Raw genomic sequence first — 18,043 nt, 5'->3', positions numbered from 1 at the left:
ACTTAGCAAAATTCGCACTCGTATTTTAAGGACATGACAATATTTTTTTCAGTGTATGGCGGGGAGTATAAAAATTCAGTTAATAAGGAAAAGCAGCAAACTTCCTACTGCGGTTTCAACTAAAACAATGTTTGCTGTTATCAGCAGATTTTTTTTCATTCAGTGTAGTCTTATTAAATGCATAATAATTGATCTGCACAATCTAATATCGCATAGCGGCATAAAGGCTTCCGTGGTGTTTTTTTTTATATAAAGAGACGTCAATGGAATTAAAAAAACACAAATTACCAAAAATCATTGATTCCTCACTTAAAGTAACAAAATATTTGACGTTTGACTAACATTCACAAAGAAGTTCCAATCTTTATGAAATGATGACACATCTCTGTTTTACGTCTTCAACGGTAAGACCAGTTTGTTTTTTGGGCTATTAATTTGGTTACTCAACATTTGCATCACAACATCTAGACAAGCAGAAAATTTGGTGTGAACCTCTCAGGGTTTCCGGAGAAAAGTACCAGTAATAGAAGATATATTGAATTTAGAAAAAAGCTTTCATTTAAAATCAAAACAGGAGAATAAAATGTCATACATACCTGTGTGAGCTTTTTTTCGACATCTTATTTGAATTTGTATAATTAATGGTCATAGATTAATAACAATAATCAAAATTTGTTCGTATAACTTGTTTTTGTATTATTTTGCGAATTGCAAACACATTTGAGCCTAACAAAATATGACACGTTTTTCGATTATTTGTGAACAACCGAAGCCCGATACTGATATCTATTATGGAGTGTCAATTGATTGAAGAGTTCTTCTTGTTTAAATTACAATTACAGGCAAAAAAATTTTTCTTTCTAAATTTTAAAAAATGTTTCTAAAGAGATAAAATTTTGACAAAAGTTTCTATAGGACTAAAATTTTGACAAATGTTTCTATAGATATAAATTTTTGACACAACTTTTTACAGTAATAAAATTATAAGAAAGTTTTCTATAAAAACAAAATTTGAGAAATTTTTCTATACAAATAAAATTTTGAGAATATTTTCTATGCAAATAAAATTTTGAGAAAATGTTCTATAGAAATAAAATTTTGAGAAAATTTTATATAGAAATAAAATTTTAACTTAATTTATAATTAATTATTAATCGAGCTTTGTGGACAAAGTAGCTACATGAAATACAATTTTGAGAAAATTTTCTATAGAAATAAAATTTTGAGAAAATTTTATATAAAAATAAAATTTTAACTTAATTTATAATAAATTATTAATCGAGCTTTATGGACAAAGTAGCTACATGATAGATGATGCACAGTGGGAGTAAAGATGATTCAATTTGTAAGAGGAAAATTCCCAAATGTTTTCTCCCTAAGGAGTTAGCATAAAGGGCCCAAAATTGAGTTATCTATCCCAGCCAGATCTATACTAAAGGCTGTGGAAAAGTTCATTCGCCCGAACTGAAACATGTACAGTCTAGGCGTGTATAGATTTGTATCTGGCGTTTTCTTTTCAATGGTTCTATTGATCAAGTTCCTTAATCTACTTTGTCCATAAAGCTCGATTAATAACTAATTATAAATTTTGTTATCATGCATTTGGACGTTAATCGCCTGTTTCAGTATCAGGCTAACATGAAAAATAAGAAATAAAATGTTGAGAAAATTTTCTATACGAATAAAATTTTAACAAAATTTTCTATAGAACTAAAATTTTGAAAAAATTTAGTTCAAAAGAAAATTGTTGACAAAAGTTTCTATAGAAATAAAATTTTCTATAGAAATAACATTTTAACAAATTTTCTATTGAAATAAAATTTTGAAAAAAAATGTGTTTTTAAAAGAAGAAAGGAATGAAAACACATCAAAAACAAATTAAAAATCATTCCTTCCTTGCCGAAGAAAAAGTGCCATCTACGGTGTGCAGACAAACTACAGCGCTGTGAATGGACGTGAGACCATAGACCAAACATGTACATACGTCTCAAGTTCATTCACAGCGCTGTAGTTTGTCTACACACCGTCGATATTAACGGTTTGTGTCTTCTCGAAATACAATTTTGAATATCTCTTATCGTATACATTAACAAATATTTTCCCCAATTTCCCCATCACCACCTTCCTCAGAACAAGTAATAATTGTAAATACGTATTATATGTTTGATTTATAGCTCTTTCGTGATTATCGCTACAAAATTTCCATTTCAAACGAAAGACTCAAGACACAAACTAAAAAAAAAAACAAATAACACATAATGGATGTAAATTTTTGTTTCGGGGAACATTTATTTTGCACGAATTTCGAATACAAATTGTCAACCAATCATTACAAACATGGTTTATTTGAAATAACAATTTATTGTCATACAAAATAATTTAAATGTGTATGTGTATCTTGAGATCTTGAGGAAACTCAAATTTTTATAACCAAAAAAAATTTTTTAACGATCCTTGTATTCATTTTTCCTTATCTGTTTCAGATGTCTTATTTGTATTCCCATTTTGCCCAATTGGTGAGTGTTCAGTGTAAGACGACAGCAGCAACCTCACATATACCAGTTAACCAGTGTAAGCACGATTTGCTAAATTATGGATATGAAAAATTACAAACCTTCACAGATGCTCAATTGGAGACATTGGATCCTTATCAACGAAATGCTGGTGATTTGAGTAAGTATTTTCATTATATTTTTCTTTTACATTTGGAGAGTAAATATCGTTGGAAATTTGACAGAACCAAGGGTGTGGTATAAGTCGATAATAGTTCTAGATTTGATTAAAAAGTAGCAATGAGGTGGAATTCTAGAGCATATCATTAGGGAAAGGTTAAGTAAATCTGATTGCCTTTTTCCTTAACCACAGTAAACGCCACTGATTAGTAAAATCATTATATTGGGCAGGGTAAATCACAGCCGTTTATTAAGGATATGGCCACTAGACTATTAGAGACCACTGCGAGGTAAACACAAGTAAATAAATAAAAGTTTGGCCAGACCGAATTTTATGCACCCTCCACTACAGATTGATCACAAAGTTCAACTAAAGAATGATTACGTACCCAAAAAATTATTAGAGTAAAGTAAACTTTCTCCAAACATAATAATTCCATGAACTAAAATAAAGGGTGACACGGTCTAAATTTGGTCAATATAAACTTGACGTATTTCTTTCAATTTTGCATTTAAAAAACCTGAACACCCCTCATTTTGAAGGTGTGTGTGTGTAGAATGTTGCTCCTATTTTGATTTTGGAATTCACTCTTCAGAGCTGGCAAAATCGCTAAAAGTTGCCAAATCAACCGTTACAAGTGTAATTAAAGTGTTTGAGGAACGTTTGTCGACAGCCAGGAAGTCTGGATCTGAGGGAAATCGAAAACCGGAAGCCGCTGAGACGACAAAGAGAGTTGCCGGTAGTTTCAAGCGAAACCCTAACCTCTCTCTCCGAGATGCCGCAAATAAGCTGGGTGTATCGTCTACAACCGTGCATCGAGCCAAAAAACGAGCCGGACTATCGACTTACAAGAAGGTAGTGACTCCAAATCGCGATGATAAACAATATACGACGGCCAAAGCGCGATCCCGGAGGCTGTACTCGACGATGCTGACGAAGTTTGACTGCGTGGTAATGGACGACGAAACCTACGTCAAAGCCGACTACAAGCAGCTTCCGGGACAGGAGTTTTATACGGCAAAAGGAAGGGGAAAGGTAGCAGATATTTTCAAGCACATAAAACTGTCAAAGTTCGCAAAGAAATATCTGGTTTGGCAAGCCATCTGTACCTGTGGCTTGAAAAGCAGAATTTTCATAGCTTCCGGGACTGTCAACCAAGAAATTTACGTGAAAGAGTGTTTGAATAAAGGTCTGCTGCCTTTCCTGAAGAAACACGGTTGTTCCCTACTGTTTTGGCCGGATTTGGCATCTTGCCATTACGGTAAAAAGGCCATGGAGTGGTACGCCACCAACAATGTGCAGGTGGTTCCCAAGGACAAGAACCCTCCCAACACGCCAGAGCTCCGCCCAATTGAGAAATACTGGGCTATTGTCAAGCGGAACCTAAAGAAGACCAAAAAAACTGCTAAGGACGAGCAGCAGTTCAAGGCAAACTGGCTTTCTGCGGCGTAGAAGGTGGACAAGGTGGCTGTACAAAATCTGATGGCAGGTGTCAAGCGTGAGGCCCAGCAATTCGGATTTGGAAAAGCGAAAGCCTAACTGAATATTTTTCCTGAATTTTATACTAATTGAACTTGAAAAAGAAATTTAATTTGATTTTTTAAATAAACGATTTCACCGATTTACACGCGTTTTCCCTTGACCAAATTTTGACCGTATCACCCTTTAAAGTTAAATTGGCTTTAGTGAAATAGAGAGTTCACTTTTTTTGAATTTGCACTAATAATTTTGGTATTGATTGCGAGCCAAAGAAGCGGAGAATTAAGTAAGGATATCTTTAAGAGAAAATTGTCTTTTAACCCTTTCGACCCCGAATTTTTACAGTTATCGCTAAATTTGTATACCCTGCGCCACACTGTGAAACCGGGTATTATAAGTTAGTGCATATGTGCAACACCCAGAAGGAGATGAGATAGACATAGTGTCTTTGGCAAAAATGCTCAGGGTGGGCTCCTGACTCGATATAGCCATGTCCGTCCGTCTGTCTGTGAACACATTTTTGTGATCAAAGTCTAGGTCGCAGTTTTAGTCCAATCGACTTCAAATTTGGCACAAGTTTCTGTTTTGGGAGAATAGAACCCTATTGGAAGAAATCGGTTCAGATTTAGATATAGCTCCCATATATATATCTTTCGCCGATATGCCCAGAAGGCAGAGTTTTACCCTGATATACTTGAAATTTTGCACAAGGAGAGCTATTAGTACCATAGTCAAGTGTACGAAATTTGATTGAAATCGGTTAAGATTTAGACATAGCTCTCATATCATTCGCCCGATATGCACATATATGGCCCCTGAAGCCTGAGTTTTATCCTAATTAGCTTGAAATTTTGCTAATTTCTTAGTACTATTGTCAAGTACACCAAATTTTATTGAAATCGGTTCAGAACTATGCACTTATATGGCCCCAGAAGCCAGAGATTTACCCCAATTTGGTTCAACCTTTGCACAAGGAGAACAATTAGTACTATAGTCAAGTATGCCAAATTATATTGAAATCGGTTCAGATTTAGATATAGCTCCCATATATATCTTTCGGCCGATTTTGCGTAATATGACCACAGAGGTCAAAGTTGCAATCTGAGTTACGCGAAATTTTGCACAGGGAGTAAAATTAACATTGTAGCTATGCATTTCAAATTTGGTTGAAATCGGTTCAGATTTAGACATAGCTTTTTCCGATTTGGGCAAAAATGGCAAAAATATCCACATTTAAATCGCCACTGCTAAGTCTAAAACTTGTAAACATGACACCAATTTGTCTATTATTCTAATACACATTTATTGACCGATAAATCATAAATACACTTTTGCGAAGTTGCCTCAAAATTAGTACAGATTTAAATGTTTCCCATTTTTTTTTAATATTGTGTTCCACCCCTGGGCATTAGCCAACTAAAATTTTAGGTCTATAGATTTTGTAGAAGTCTAACAAATTTTTTCCAGTTCGAGTCAAATTTAAATACATGTAACATAATTACTCATCAGTAATTGCAGCGAGTCCTGAGATATGTCGTGAATTACAAGAATTTTGTGAATGCTAATTGTTGTGTCACGAACATTTTCGTGAATGAAGAATATTGTCGCGAGTCACGAGAAATTTCATGAATTACGAGAATTTTACTGAGCCACGAAACTTGTCGTGTTCCGAAAATATTCGTGAATAACGGGATTTGTCGTGAATGATGAAAATTTTCGTGAATCGTGCGGGAGCATGTGGCACAAACGTTGTTCGTGCGTGAATTCCACATGACGTGCATGAGTACAAATATTTCCTGAGCGTGAGTGAAATTTCACTCCAATAAAAGCCAATGAAAGGTATATAATACGTCTATTATTACAAAATAAACAATTTTATTGCCACAATGGCCCAAAGTTGCCCACAGGCAACATTCTCTACCGCTTAAACGAATGGGCGTGGCGACCCGAAATTTTGGCTAGACGCTTCTTAAATGTCTTGAACATGATTAAAGGTAAAAACAAGTAAGGAAAGTCTAAAGTCGGGCGAGGCCGACTATATTATACCCTGCACCACTTTGTAGATCCACATTTTGTTGGGTGCATATATAAACGTTTTTGTTGCCATATAACAGGTTGGCTGATAAGTCACCTGTCTAACAAAGAAAAACGCATTTTTTTGTCAAAATTCGTTTTTATTATTCAACATAGTTCCCTTCAAGAGCGATACAACGATTATAACGACCTTCCAATTTGTTGATACCATTTTGGTAGTACTCCTTCGGTTTTGCCTCAAAATAGGCCTCAGTTTCGGCGATCACCCCTTCATTGCAGCCAATTTTTTCCCCTGCGAGCATCCTTTCTGAGAACAAGAAAAAGTCGCTGGGGCCAGATCTGGAGAATACGGTGGGTGGGGAAGCAATTCCAAGCCCAATTCATGAATTTTTGCCATAGTTCTCAATGACTTGTGGCACGGTGCGTTGTCTTGGTGGAACAACACTTTTTCTTCTTCATATGGGGCCATTTTGTCGCGATTTCGACCTTCAAACGCTCCAATAACTCCATATAATAGTCACTGTTGATGGTTTTTCCCTTCTCAAGATAATCGATAAGGTTATGTTAGGTTAGGTGGCAGCCCGATGTATCAGGCTCACTTAGACTATTCAGTCCATTGTGATACCACTTTGGTGAACTTCTCTCTTATCACTGAGTGCTGCCCGATTCCATGTTAAGCTCTTTTGAGTCTTTCCACGCTGTCGCCGACTGTCGGTTGGACTCAGGAGTATAGTGATGGAGCCATGTTTCATCCATTGTCACATATCGACGGAAAAAAAGGATTTTTTGATGTTTTCGTCGGTAACCACCTCTTTCGGGCGTCCACCGTCCTCCGTGCTCATTTCACCACGCTTGAATTTAGCATACCAATCAATTATTGTTGATTTCCCTGGGGCAGAGTCCGGAAACTCATTATCAAGGCAAGTTTTTGCTTCCACCGTATTTTTCCCTTCAGAAAACAGTATTTTATCAAAACACGAAATTCCTTTTTTTCCATTTTTTTCACAATAACAAAAGTTGCTTCACAAAAGACGCTCTATGTCACAAACTAATTGACTTACAGACGTCAAATTTTGACACGAATCATTTGAAGGTTGGTACTATATAAAAATAGTATGCATTTAATACTAGCGACGCCATCTATGTGTCAGAACGGGGACTTATCAGCCAACCTGTTAACATTCATAACTCACGACGGAACCATTAGCACAATTAAAATATGTTGCACAATCAAATAATGGGCGCTATTGAAATCTTAAGCGTGATAAAATACGTGAATTTGTTCATGAGTGTGAACGTGTATTTTATCGTGAACATGAATTCTATCATGAACGTGATTTCGGAGAAATTTTACTCACGAAATTTAGTTTAAATTTCATTCACGGCTTCGCGTGATTCACGAAGATGTTTTTTTTTTGTTTTTTAGTTTGAGTCCATGCCATTTTAACTGGCTTTGTAAAAAAACCAAAGTATAATAAAGCACCAATATTCGTGCTAATCCACCAGTATGTTGCCAAGAAGGCCGATATCTATGGCTTCCTCCCTTTTTACGATTCGTTCCAAATTCCTCCCCAGCACTGCAGATACGTCTTCCACATCATCGCCGCATTCCTCGTCACTAGGACATCCCAATCGAAGTTCAAAATTTGTTCAATATCACTGTTTTTCAAACCTTTTTTTCCCTAGAACTTATATCCAAAAATATGTAATTTTACTACCACAATTGCCCAAAGTTGCCCACAGGCAACTTTACAATTTTAAAAATTTCTCATCTGTTGTTTTTTTGCAATTCTAAGATTTGACTTCCACAAATATTTTATTTGACATGCACTACAACAGACTTAATAAAAACTTTCAACATTTTTGTTGCAATTTTTGAAAAAAAAAATCACATGTATAAAAATCTTTTTCCAAATTCGCAAATATTTTTTTCTTGAGGCACGTGCGTACTAATGAAAACATTTTGCTAATTAACAACCAAATTAGCTGTTTTTATATCCTCCATCATAGGATCGGGGTATATTAACTTTGTCATTCCGTTTGTAACACATCGAAATATTACTCTAAGACCCCATAAAGTATATATATATATTCTGGGTCGTTGTGAAATTCTGAGTCGATCTAAGCATGTCCGTCCGTCCGTCTGTTGAAATCACGCTAACTTCCGAACGAAATAAACTATCGACTTGAAACTTGGCACAAGTAGTTGTTATCGATATAGGTCGGATGGTATTGAAAATGGGCCATATCGGTCCACTTTTACGTATAGCCCCCATATAAAGGGACCCTCAGATTGGGCTTGTGGAGCCTCTAACAGAAGCATATTTCATCCGATCCGGCTGAAATTTGGTACATGGTGTTGGTATATGGTCTCTAACAATCATGCAAAAATTGGTCCACATCGGTCCATAATTATATATAGCCCCCATATAAACCGATCCTCAGATTTGGCTTGCGGAGCCTCAAAGAGAAGCAAATTTTATCCGATCCGGCTGAAATTTGGTTCATGGTATTGGTATATGGTCTCTAAGAACCGTGCAAAAATTGGTCCACATCGGTTCATAATTATATATAGCGCCTATATAAACCGATCCCCAGATTTGGGTTGCGGAGCCTCAAAGAGAAGCAAAGTTCATCCGATCCGTTTCAAATTAGGAACGTGGTGTTAGCATATGGTCGCTATCACAATGGACGGTTTATCACAATGGACTGAATAGTCTAAGTGAGCCTGAAAATTAATCGGGCTGCCACTTTAACCTTTATGGTCGCTAACAACCATACCAAAATTGGTCCAATCACACAAAAATTGGTCCATATCGGTTCATAATCATGGTTGCCACTAGAGCCAAAAATAATCTACCAAAATTTTATTTCTATAGAAAATTTTGTCAAAATTTTATTTCTATAGAAAAATTTGTTAAAATTTTATTTCTATAGAAAATTTTGTCAAAATTTTATTTCTATAGAAAATTTTGTCAAAATTTTATTTCTAGAGAAAATTTTGTCAAAATTTTATTTCTATAGAAAATGTTGTTCAAATTTTATTCGGTTCATAATCATGGTTGCCACTCGAGCCAAAAATAATCTACCAAGATTTTTTTTCAATAGAAAATTTTGTCAAAATTTTATTTCTGTAGAAATTTTTGTCAAAATTTTGTTTCTATAGAAAATTTTGTCAAAATTTTTATTTCTATAGAAAATTTTGTGAAAATTTTATTTCTATAGAAAATTTTGTTAAAATTTTATTACTGTAGAAAATTTTGTCAAAATTTGATGTCTACTTTGTCTAACTGAATTATATACGTATTGGAACGATCTTTTTTGATTTAATATATACCACGTATGGACTTACATAGACTTTAGAAGATGGTGTTAGGAGGTTTTAAGATACCTTGCCATCGGCAAGCGTTACCGCAACTTAAGTAATTCGATTGTGGATGGCAGTGTTTAGAAGAAGTTTCTACGCAATCCATGATGGAGGGTACATAAGCTTCGGCCTGGCCGAACTTACGGCCGTATATACTTGTTTTTATTAAACTTGAAAAAACACATGTAGCTTTCGATACCGTTAAGGTTTAATGAACAAAAACAACGCTGACAGTGAGTCTCAAAACACAAAAAGTTGCTCACAGGCAAAGGGTTAAATTTGAGATTTACATACTTGATACTAGGAAACAAATTTCAATTTATTTTTATACCCTCCACCATAGGATGGGGGTATATTAAGTTTGTCATTCCGTTTGTAACACATCGAAATATTGCTCTACGACCCCATAAACTATATATATTCTGGGTCGTGGTGAAATTCTGAGTCGATCTGAGCATGTCCGTCCGTCCGTCCGTCTGTTGAAATCACGCTAACTTCCGAACAAAACAAGCTATCGACTTGAAACTTGGCACAAGTAGTTGTTATTGATGGAGGTCGGATGGAATTGCAAATGGGCCATATCGGTCCACTTTTACGTATAGCCCCCATATAAACGGACCCCCAAATTTGGCTTGCGATTGCTCTAAGAGAAGCAAATTTCATCCGATCCAGCTGAAATTTGGTACATGGTGTTGGTATATGTTCTCTAATGACCATGCAAAATTGGTCACATCGACCCATAAGTATATATAGCCCCCATATAAGCCGATCCCCATATTTGACCTCCGGAGACTCTTAGAGGAGCAAAATTCATCCGATCCGGTTGAAATTTGGTACGTGGTGTTAGTATATGGTCTCTAACAGCCATGCAAGAATTGGTCCATATCGGTCCATAATTATATATAGCCCCCATATAAACCGTTCCCCAGATTTGATCTCCGTAACATATTGGAGGAGCAAAATTCATCCGATCCGGTTGAAATTTGCAACGTGGTGTTAGTATAAGGCCGCTAATAACCATGCCAAAATAGGTCCATATCGGTCTATAGTTATATATAGCCGATCCCCAATCACACAAAAATTGGTTCATATCGGTTCATAATCATGGTTGCCACTAGAGCCAAAAATAATCTACCAAAATTTTATTTTTATAGAAAACATTGTCAAAATATTATTTCTATAGAAAATTTTGTCAAAATGTTATTTCTATAGAAAATTTTGTCAAAATGTTATTTCTATAGAAAATTTTGTCAAAATTTTATTTCTATAGAAAATTTTGACAAAATTTTATTTCTATAGAAAATTTTTTCCAAATTTTTTTTCTATAGAAAATTTTGTCAAAATGTTATTTTGTCAACATTTTATTTCTATAGAAACTTTAAACTTAATTATATACGTATTTAATCAGCCTTTTTTAGTTTAATATATACCACGTATGGACTATGTGGTATATATTACGGTGTTAGGAAGTATAAAGATACCTTGCCATCGGCTTCAGTAGAAGTTTCTACGCAATCCATGGTGGAAGGTACATAAGCTTCGGTCTGGCCGAACTTACGGCCGTATATACTTGTTTTTAATGTGTAGTCCTACAAATCCATCTTGTGATTCCCGTGTCCTCCACGTATTCTCTGTATCCGAATGACATGACACTCACCGGCCGTACCATTCTGGTGGAATAAATATTCATGAGGAGAAGGATATCCACTCTGGTTTATGCTATTTCAATAAATATTGAGTAGTCACAAATGTCTTTTCGTATTTTGTCAATAGATGTCGTTGGAGTTCTCTATATCTACCAATCGCCTGAGGTGTTGGAAGGATAACATGTTAACATAGTCTTCATAATTTTACAATTATTAATCGAGCTTTATGGACAAATATAGATTAAGGAACTTGATTAATAGAGTCATTGAAAAGAAAACGTCAGATACAAATCTATACACGCCTAGACTGTACATGTTTCGGTTCGGGCAAATCATGTACAGTCTTTAGTATAGATCCGGCTGGGATCTATTTGGGCCCTTTATGCTAACTCCTTATGGAGAAAACATCTAGGAATTTTCCTTATACAAATTGAATCATCTTTACTCCCATTTTGCCATAAAACAAATAAGATTCGGAAATTTTGAAAACACTTTTTTCTGTTCATAAACAATTGAAAATAATGAAATTCTCATTATTTTGATTTTAGGTTAGGTTAGGTTAGGTTAGGTTAGGTTATGCGGCAGCCCGATGTATCAGGCTCACTTAGACTATTCAGTCCATTGTGATACCACAGTGGTGAATGTTTTGATTTTGTTTTTTGTTTAAAAAAGAAGAGGAACGCCACTTAAGCCACCAATGAAATTTGTAAAGTTTATGGACACGATCCTGTATCAGTTCAAGTAGCACAGCCTATCGTTGAAAACTCGGTGGAATTCTGGAAAAGGTTGACCGAGATCTATGTTAGGAGAGTTTTTCGCCGATTTCCTTGGAGTAGAATTAACATTCTAACTGTGTGTGCCAAATGTGGTTGACATCGGTTCAGAGTTAGATATATCTCCCATATATATATATATATATATATATATATATATATATATATATATATATATATATATATATATATATATATATATATATATATATATATATATATATATATATATATATATATATATATATATATATATATATATATATATATATATATATATATATATATATATATATATATATATATATATATATATATATATATATATATATATATATATATATATATATATATATATATATATATATATATATATATATACATATATATATATATATATATATATATATATATATATATATATATATATATATATATATATATATATATATATATATATATATATATATATGGGAGATATATCTAACTCTGAACCGATGTCAACCACATTTGGCACACACAGTTAGAATGTTAATTCTACTCCAAGGAAATATATATATCTCGCCCGACTTAGACTCATATGACCACTGATGACCGAGTTTTTCCCTAATTTCAAGTAAATTTTGCACATGGAGTAGAATTGACATCCTAACTGTTCATGCCAAATTTAAATCGGCTCAGATTTACATATAGCTCCCATATATATGTTTTCCTACATGATAAAGAGGGTCAAAATACCCATGCTGTCAAAATATTTTTAAAATTACTTAAGCTATACCTCAAATACAAATCTATCGACCGATAACTCATATATGACCTTTTGCGGAATTGAATAACGATGGCTTTAGATTTAAATATTTCCCATACTTTTTACTAACATTGTGTTCCCCCACAGGACATAAAATTTAAGTCTATAGATTCTATAGAAATCTAACAAATATTGTCCCGATCGGATCAGCTTTAAATATATGTACATGGGAACATAATTCTTTATATATAGAACCCATCCAATTTGAAAGATCTGAAATGGTATCGTAAATGTAGATCTACAAAGTGGTGCAGGGTGTATTATAGTCGGCCCGCCCGGCTTTAGACTTTCTTTATTTTTACCAAAAAATGTTAGGTGTAAGTCGGTATCGGCACTACATGCCGATTAAGAACTCAAAAACATTTGGTGAATTGGTCGGATATAAAATTTGGTGAAAATCGGTTCAGTAGTTTTTGAGTTTGTCGATCACGAATGGTGAATGGACTTCCGGAATAGAGAAATTCCTCTCCTCAAGCAAAGACAATGCCGGACTATATGATTGACAAAATAGATCCAATAGCAGATACGACACAGAGCATTAGGCGTCATAAAATTTAAGTTTATAGATTCTGTAGCAATCTAACTAATTTTGCTGTAGGCTTTCTTTATTTTTACGAAAAAATGTTAGGTTTGAATCGGTATCGGACTAATTTACGGCACTACATGCCGATTAAGAACTCAAAAACATTTGGTGAATATAAAATTTGGTGAAAATGGGTTCAGTAGTTTTTGAGTTTGTCGATCACGAATGGTGAATGGACTTCCGGAATAAAGAAATTCCTCTCAAAAGGACAATCCCGGAGTATAAGATAGACAAAATGGATCCAATTGCAGATATGGCAAATATTTCAAAAATCTCATGGCAATTTCATTTATTTCTTTTCAGTATGGACATCGATTATGAGAGATCACCATAGTTCGCAATTGATTACAACACGAAAACCCTTGCCCACACCACCAGCCACTAGCATCATTATATTGACCCATCAAAAAACTAGCACTCAAAGGCCCAATGTAGCCGATAGCACTACAGCCGAATCGCAATATCCTCATAACCCCATGTTCGATAGTAGCGAACACAAACATCAATATGCCATGGATATGGATATAGCCTATGGATATCCCAGCATGGCTCATAATCCACAAATCGATGTTTTTGATATGAGCAATTCACAAAATACATTCCTCACAGGTCCCTCGGTGGTGCGTGTGAAGCCCGATGGCACTCCCGTGGAAGAGGATAAGAATAAACCATTGGCCAAAGATGATGACTTGGAACAATATGCAGCAGCAGGAATTTTCGCTCGGCAAGACGCTCCCGCACCACCACCACCTAAAGTAAATACCCATTCCAATGCTAAGCATCGTAAAATCGCCACCATCAATGCCCTTAAGCAGCAATATTTGACCAATCTGGCCATGCAGCAACAGGAATTGTTGCCACCTTTTGAGAATGGACGAGGCAATGGACGTGCCCAGCGTCAGGCTGTAGGCTACACATATGAGCGCCCTCATTTTTAAGGGGATTGTCAAAAGAATTTCTAAAATCTAAAGAATTTTCCAAGGAGCAATAATGGTATTATGTACAACAAAAACTATGCATGACAACCCTGGAATTTTCTTTGTTTTTTTCATTCATTTTGGTAGAAATGTCACTTGCTGTTGACATTTCTTTAGCTTTACTTTGTAATTTTAGGTGCATTTTTGTATGTGCAAATGTAAATGTGTGATTGAAATTGTGTGAATGTATTTTTACTTGTAAATGTGTATTTGTGTGTATGTCATAATGAATGATTATATGTATTTTTTTTTTTTGTTTTGTAACTTCATTATAAAAATATTTTTCCTTAATTTTAAGTACATTTTTATTACAAACTCATGGAACAATTTACCTACATACTCGTACATAATTATAAATAATTTTCAATATTATTTTTATGATTTCGTTTTATGTTTTTCTTCTAAATATTTTTCATCCCGATAATACATAATTGTGTGAAACATTTCATTTCAATTCAATTAGAAAAATTGTTGAATTCAAATATTTTTCACACGTTTGTATTTGTAGGCCTTTTAATATACATAACTTATCATCTCTTTTATTCTTTTCTATTCTATTACACATTAATTTTAATGCGCCAACTTCAAAACGAAAACAAACATATTTTTTTAATTATTTATTGTGTGCTTTATTGAATAAGATTATTATCTGTAAATTACTTTATACATATGTAATTTAATTTTACAAATAAAATGAATTTGAGAAAAAATATGGTTTTGTTTCGAATTTTCAGGCATTTGCGTTAAGGCTGGTACTAAGTTCGCAAACCCAAAATTGCAAGGTCAAAATAATAGTAAAGATCGCTGTTTCTTTGTAAAACCTAACATAACATGATCCAATTTCCCTGTCAACATTTTTTTTAATTTGTCGGAAATTCTTAGAAGTCCCACCAGTTCCCCACCGTCACTATTGAGAAGTAGCACCGCACCAAGTTACTAAATTGAAGTCTATTTCGAAACAATAAAGCGTACTTGCAAGAACCTTTTAAAACTATAAATATAAGATTTCATAAAATGGTTCGATAGTAATAGAGTCAGAGGCGTTTGGAAAAAATGGCCAAAAGTTCGACCGAACAGAATCTTAAATACCGATCATCATGGAACCCATGAAAAATTTTGTTTAAAAACATCACTGTGGTGCAGTGGTTAGCATGCCCGCCTTGCATACACAGGGTCGTGGATTAAAACCCAGTTTCGACCAAAAAGTAATTCTGGTGACATTTCTGAGTGTTTCAAAGCTTCTCTAAGTGCACCCAGAAAACAAATTGGTTGCCTCAAACGAATTATTTGCCAACCGAAAGCAGGCGGCTCCATCAACTATCAATGATATCTGTCAGCACAACTAACATTTGGCAATTGTAACTACATGGTAGTATGTTGGATCAACTTTGCATTGGTTGTCGCAATTTCATATTAATTGTTTTGTTTGTTGGTGCAACCACCCTCGATTTTCTTTACTATTATCCTAACCAAATTCCAATATCAAATGAAAGGGCAGATTATATTGAGATTTTATTAATTTATTACAAGATTTACAATCATAATAAACTACGAAAATGAATACAAAAGGTGCTAACAAGAAAGGCTTTTGATCTACATATATGTGAGATAAATTTATAATTTTTTATAGGTAATGTTTATATACCAATGACAGATGGTTATTAGGTTACAATTATGTAGTCAAACTACAGAACCTAATTCAATATATACTTGCCAGAAATTTCTTCCTTAAGCCTCTAGATATAAATACAGATCGACTTTGGTTCTTCCTTAATACAATAAAAAAGCTCGCTTGCCGTAAAAAGTATTTGTGTTTGTTGGTGTATGAAGCCTGCAATTTTTATGGAAACTTTTGTAATATTCCTTTTTTATAAATATTCCTTGTATTGCGGACTATTATCAAGTAAATGCTGTTCCCCGTTTTGTAAATTTTGTAGCATCACACCATTTACCATGTCGATGTTGATATAAATATTTATTGAACTAAGATTCTATCAGTATACTCAACTTTTGGTTGTACCAACCATTTGTTGATTCCCATAATGTAGGTCTCACTGATGGTTAGCTCAACTATTTTATGCAGCATAAAACCAAATTTATCGGCATTGGTTATTGTAACAAATTGAATGGTCATGGGAATTTCGTTTTGATCCTGTGAACTTTTTTATGGCCGTGTTGAATGTATTTGCAATGTTAATTAAGAAATAATTTATTTATTAAAAACTATTTGTGCGGGTTTATAAATCAAACACGGACCATATTTTTGTTCCGAAACTATACAAAGGATCAAAGGAATAGCAGATCAATTGCCCAAGGAAAAATAAAATGTTATTTTGTAAAAACAAGCAACAACCACCAACTTAATCCAATATCGCTCCCTGCAAAATAGCGCTCCAAGCTACCTAAAAAAACGCCGCTTTCTATGTGCGAAATAATGGTTTCCATAAAAATTTTTCGCAAGAATGAACATAGTACCGGCCTTAATGGGGGAAATAATCAAAACATTGTTCTTGTAACAAAAAATAAGTTACTGACATCATTTCCTTGTAATTATCGTATGTAATTATTATTTCCTTGTAATTATCAACCAACCATTTCTCTGGGTGTGGTTTCACTGCAATCTGGAACGCCGTTCCGGCTCGGCTATAAAAATGAGGTCCCTTCACCCTCATAAAAAATCGCTTCTGTAACATATACTCCCACACATATTTTGCTTCAAGCATATACATTTTTGGGTATTGCCCAAACATTTATTTGTTTGATCTCTTCCAATATATAATATGTTTGAAAGCATATTGGTCTAAACAATATATGTTTGGGTAGTCTAATTTCCAAACATTTTGTATTTTTGCATCCAAATTCAATAATGTTGTCTTCCAAAAAACAATATGTTATTATGTTTGGTAGCATTTTGCACCCAAAAATATTATATGCTTAAAAAAATTTCTCCCAAACAATATTGTGCTCAAAGTTTTATTTATTTATTTATTTATATATAAATATATTTACAATCATAATGAATTATGAAAATAAACAGGTAATATAGGTGCTAACAACATAGGTTTTCGATCTGAATGCTCAAAATGTTGTTTCTGCCTAATTGTATATTCCTCCACATCTTTCTCACTTCCACGAGATTTTTTAGTTCTTAGCACCTTTTTCTGTAATACAAACATTGTAGAAGAAATTATTAAATTTTATGATTTTTATTTTATTTTAATTGTACCTTTTGCCGGACGGGGATTCGAGCAGCGGACAACACAGTTTGTAAGGATCAAAGAAGTAGCTGATCAATTGCCCAAGGACAAATAAAATGTTAATTTTGTAATAACAAGCAACAACCACCAACTTAATTCAATATCGCTCCCTGTTAGGGTAGGTACTATGTTCGGTTTTCGAGTTGAAAACCACTTTATTTTCGCGATTACTTTTCCTTAAATAATCAAAATTATAAATGAAAACAAACTTATTCCTGTAAAGTCTTGCCGAAAACTAGTGGAACAAGAAACTACGCATCAATTGAGTTAATTTGTCTGCTTTATATTGAAATGTTTTAATAAAGTAACCACGAAAATTTCAACGCGAAAAGCGAACATAGTACTTACCTTTAAATAGCGCTCCAAGCTACTAAACACATATATGTTTATAGGCTATTTCTAAATTAATATATGTTTGCATCCAAGCATATTATATTTACAAACAT

At 34.0% G+C, this 18,043-nt stretch overlaps 1 protein-coding gene across 1 annotated transcript in view; it reads left to right on the top strand.

Annotated features, from left to right (window-relative positions):
* Nucleotides 1–15,045, top strand: part of Reg-5 (Rhythmically expressed gene 5) — an 89,234-nt gene extending 74,189 nt beyond the window's left edge. Inside the window, exons 2-3 of the mRNA XM_075310250.1 lie at nt 2,484–2,673; nt 13,667–15,045. Of these exons, the coding sequence (XP_075166365.1) occupies nt 2,484–2,673; nt 13,667–14,301 (825 nt within the window). The 3' untranslated portion in view covers nt 14,302–15,045. The remainder of the gene's footprint in view (nt 1–2,483; nt 2,674–13,666) is intronic.
* The last annotated feature ends 2,998 nt before the right edge of the window (nt 15,046–18,043 follow it).

Source organism: Haematobia irritans, chromosome 5 (genome assembly GCF_050003625.1).
Source record: "Haematobia irritans isolate KBUSLIRL chromosome 5, ASM5000362v1, whole genome shotgun sequence".
Taxonomy (NCBI): Eukaryota; Metazoa; Arthropoda; class Insecta; order Diptera; family Muscidae; genus Haematobia; species Haematobia irritans.
Note: the sequence above shows the minus strand (reverse complement) of the source record. Positions and strands in the feature narration are given on the sequence as shown.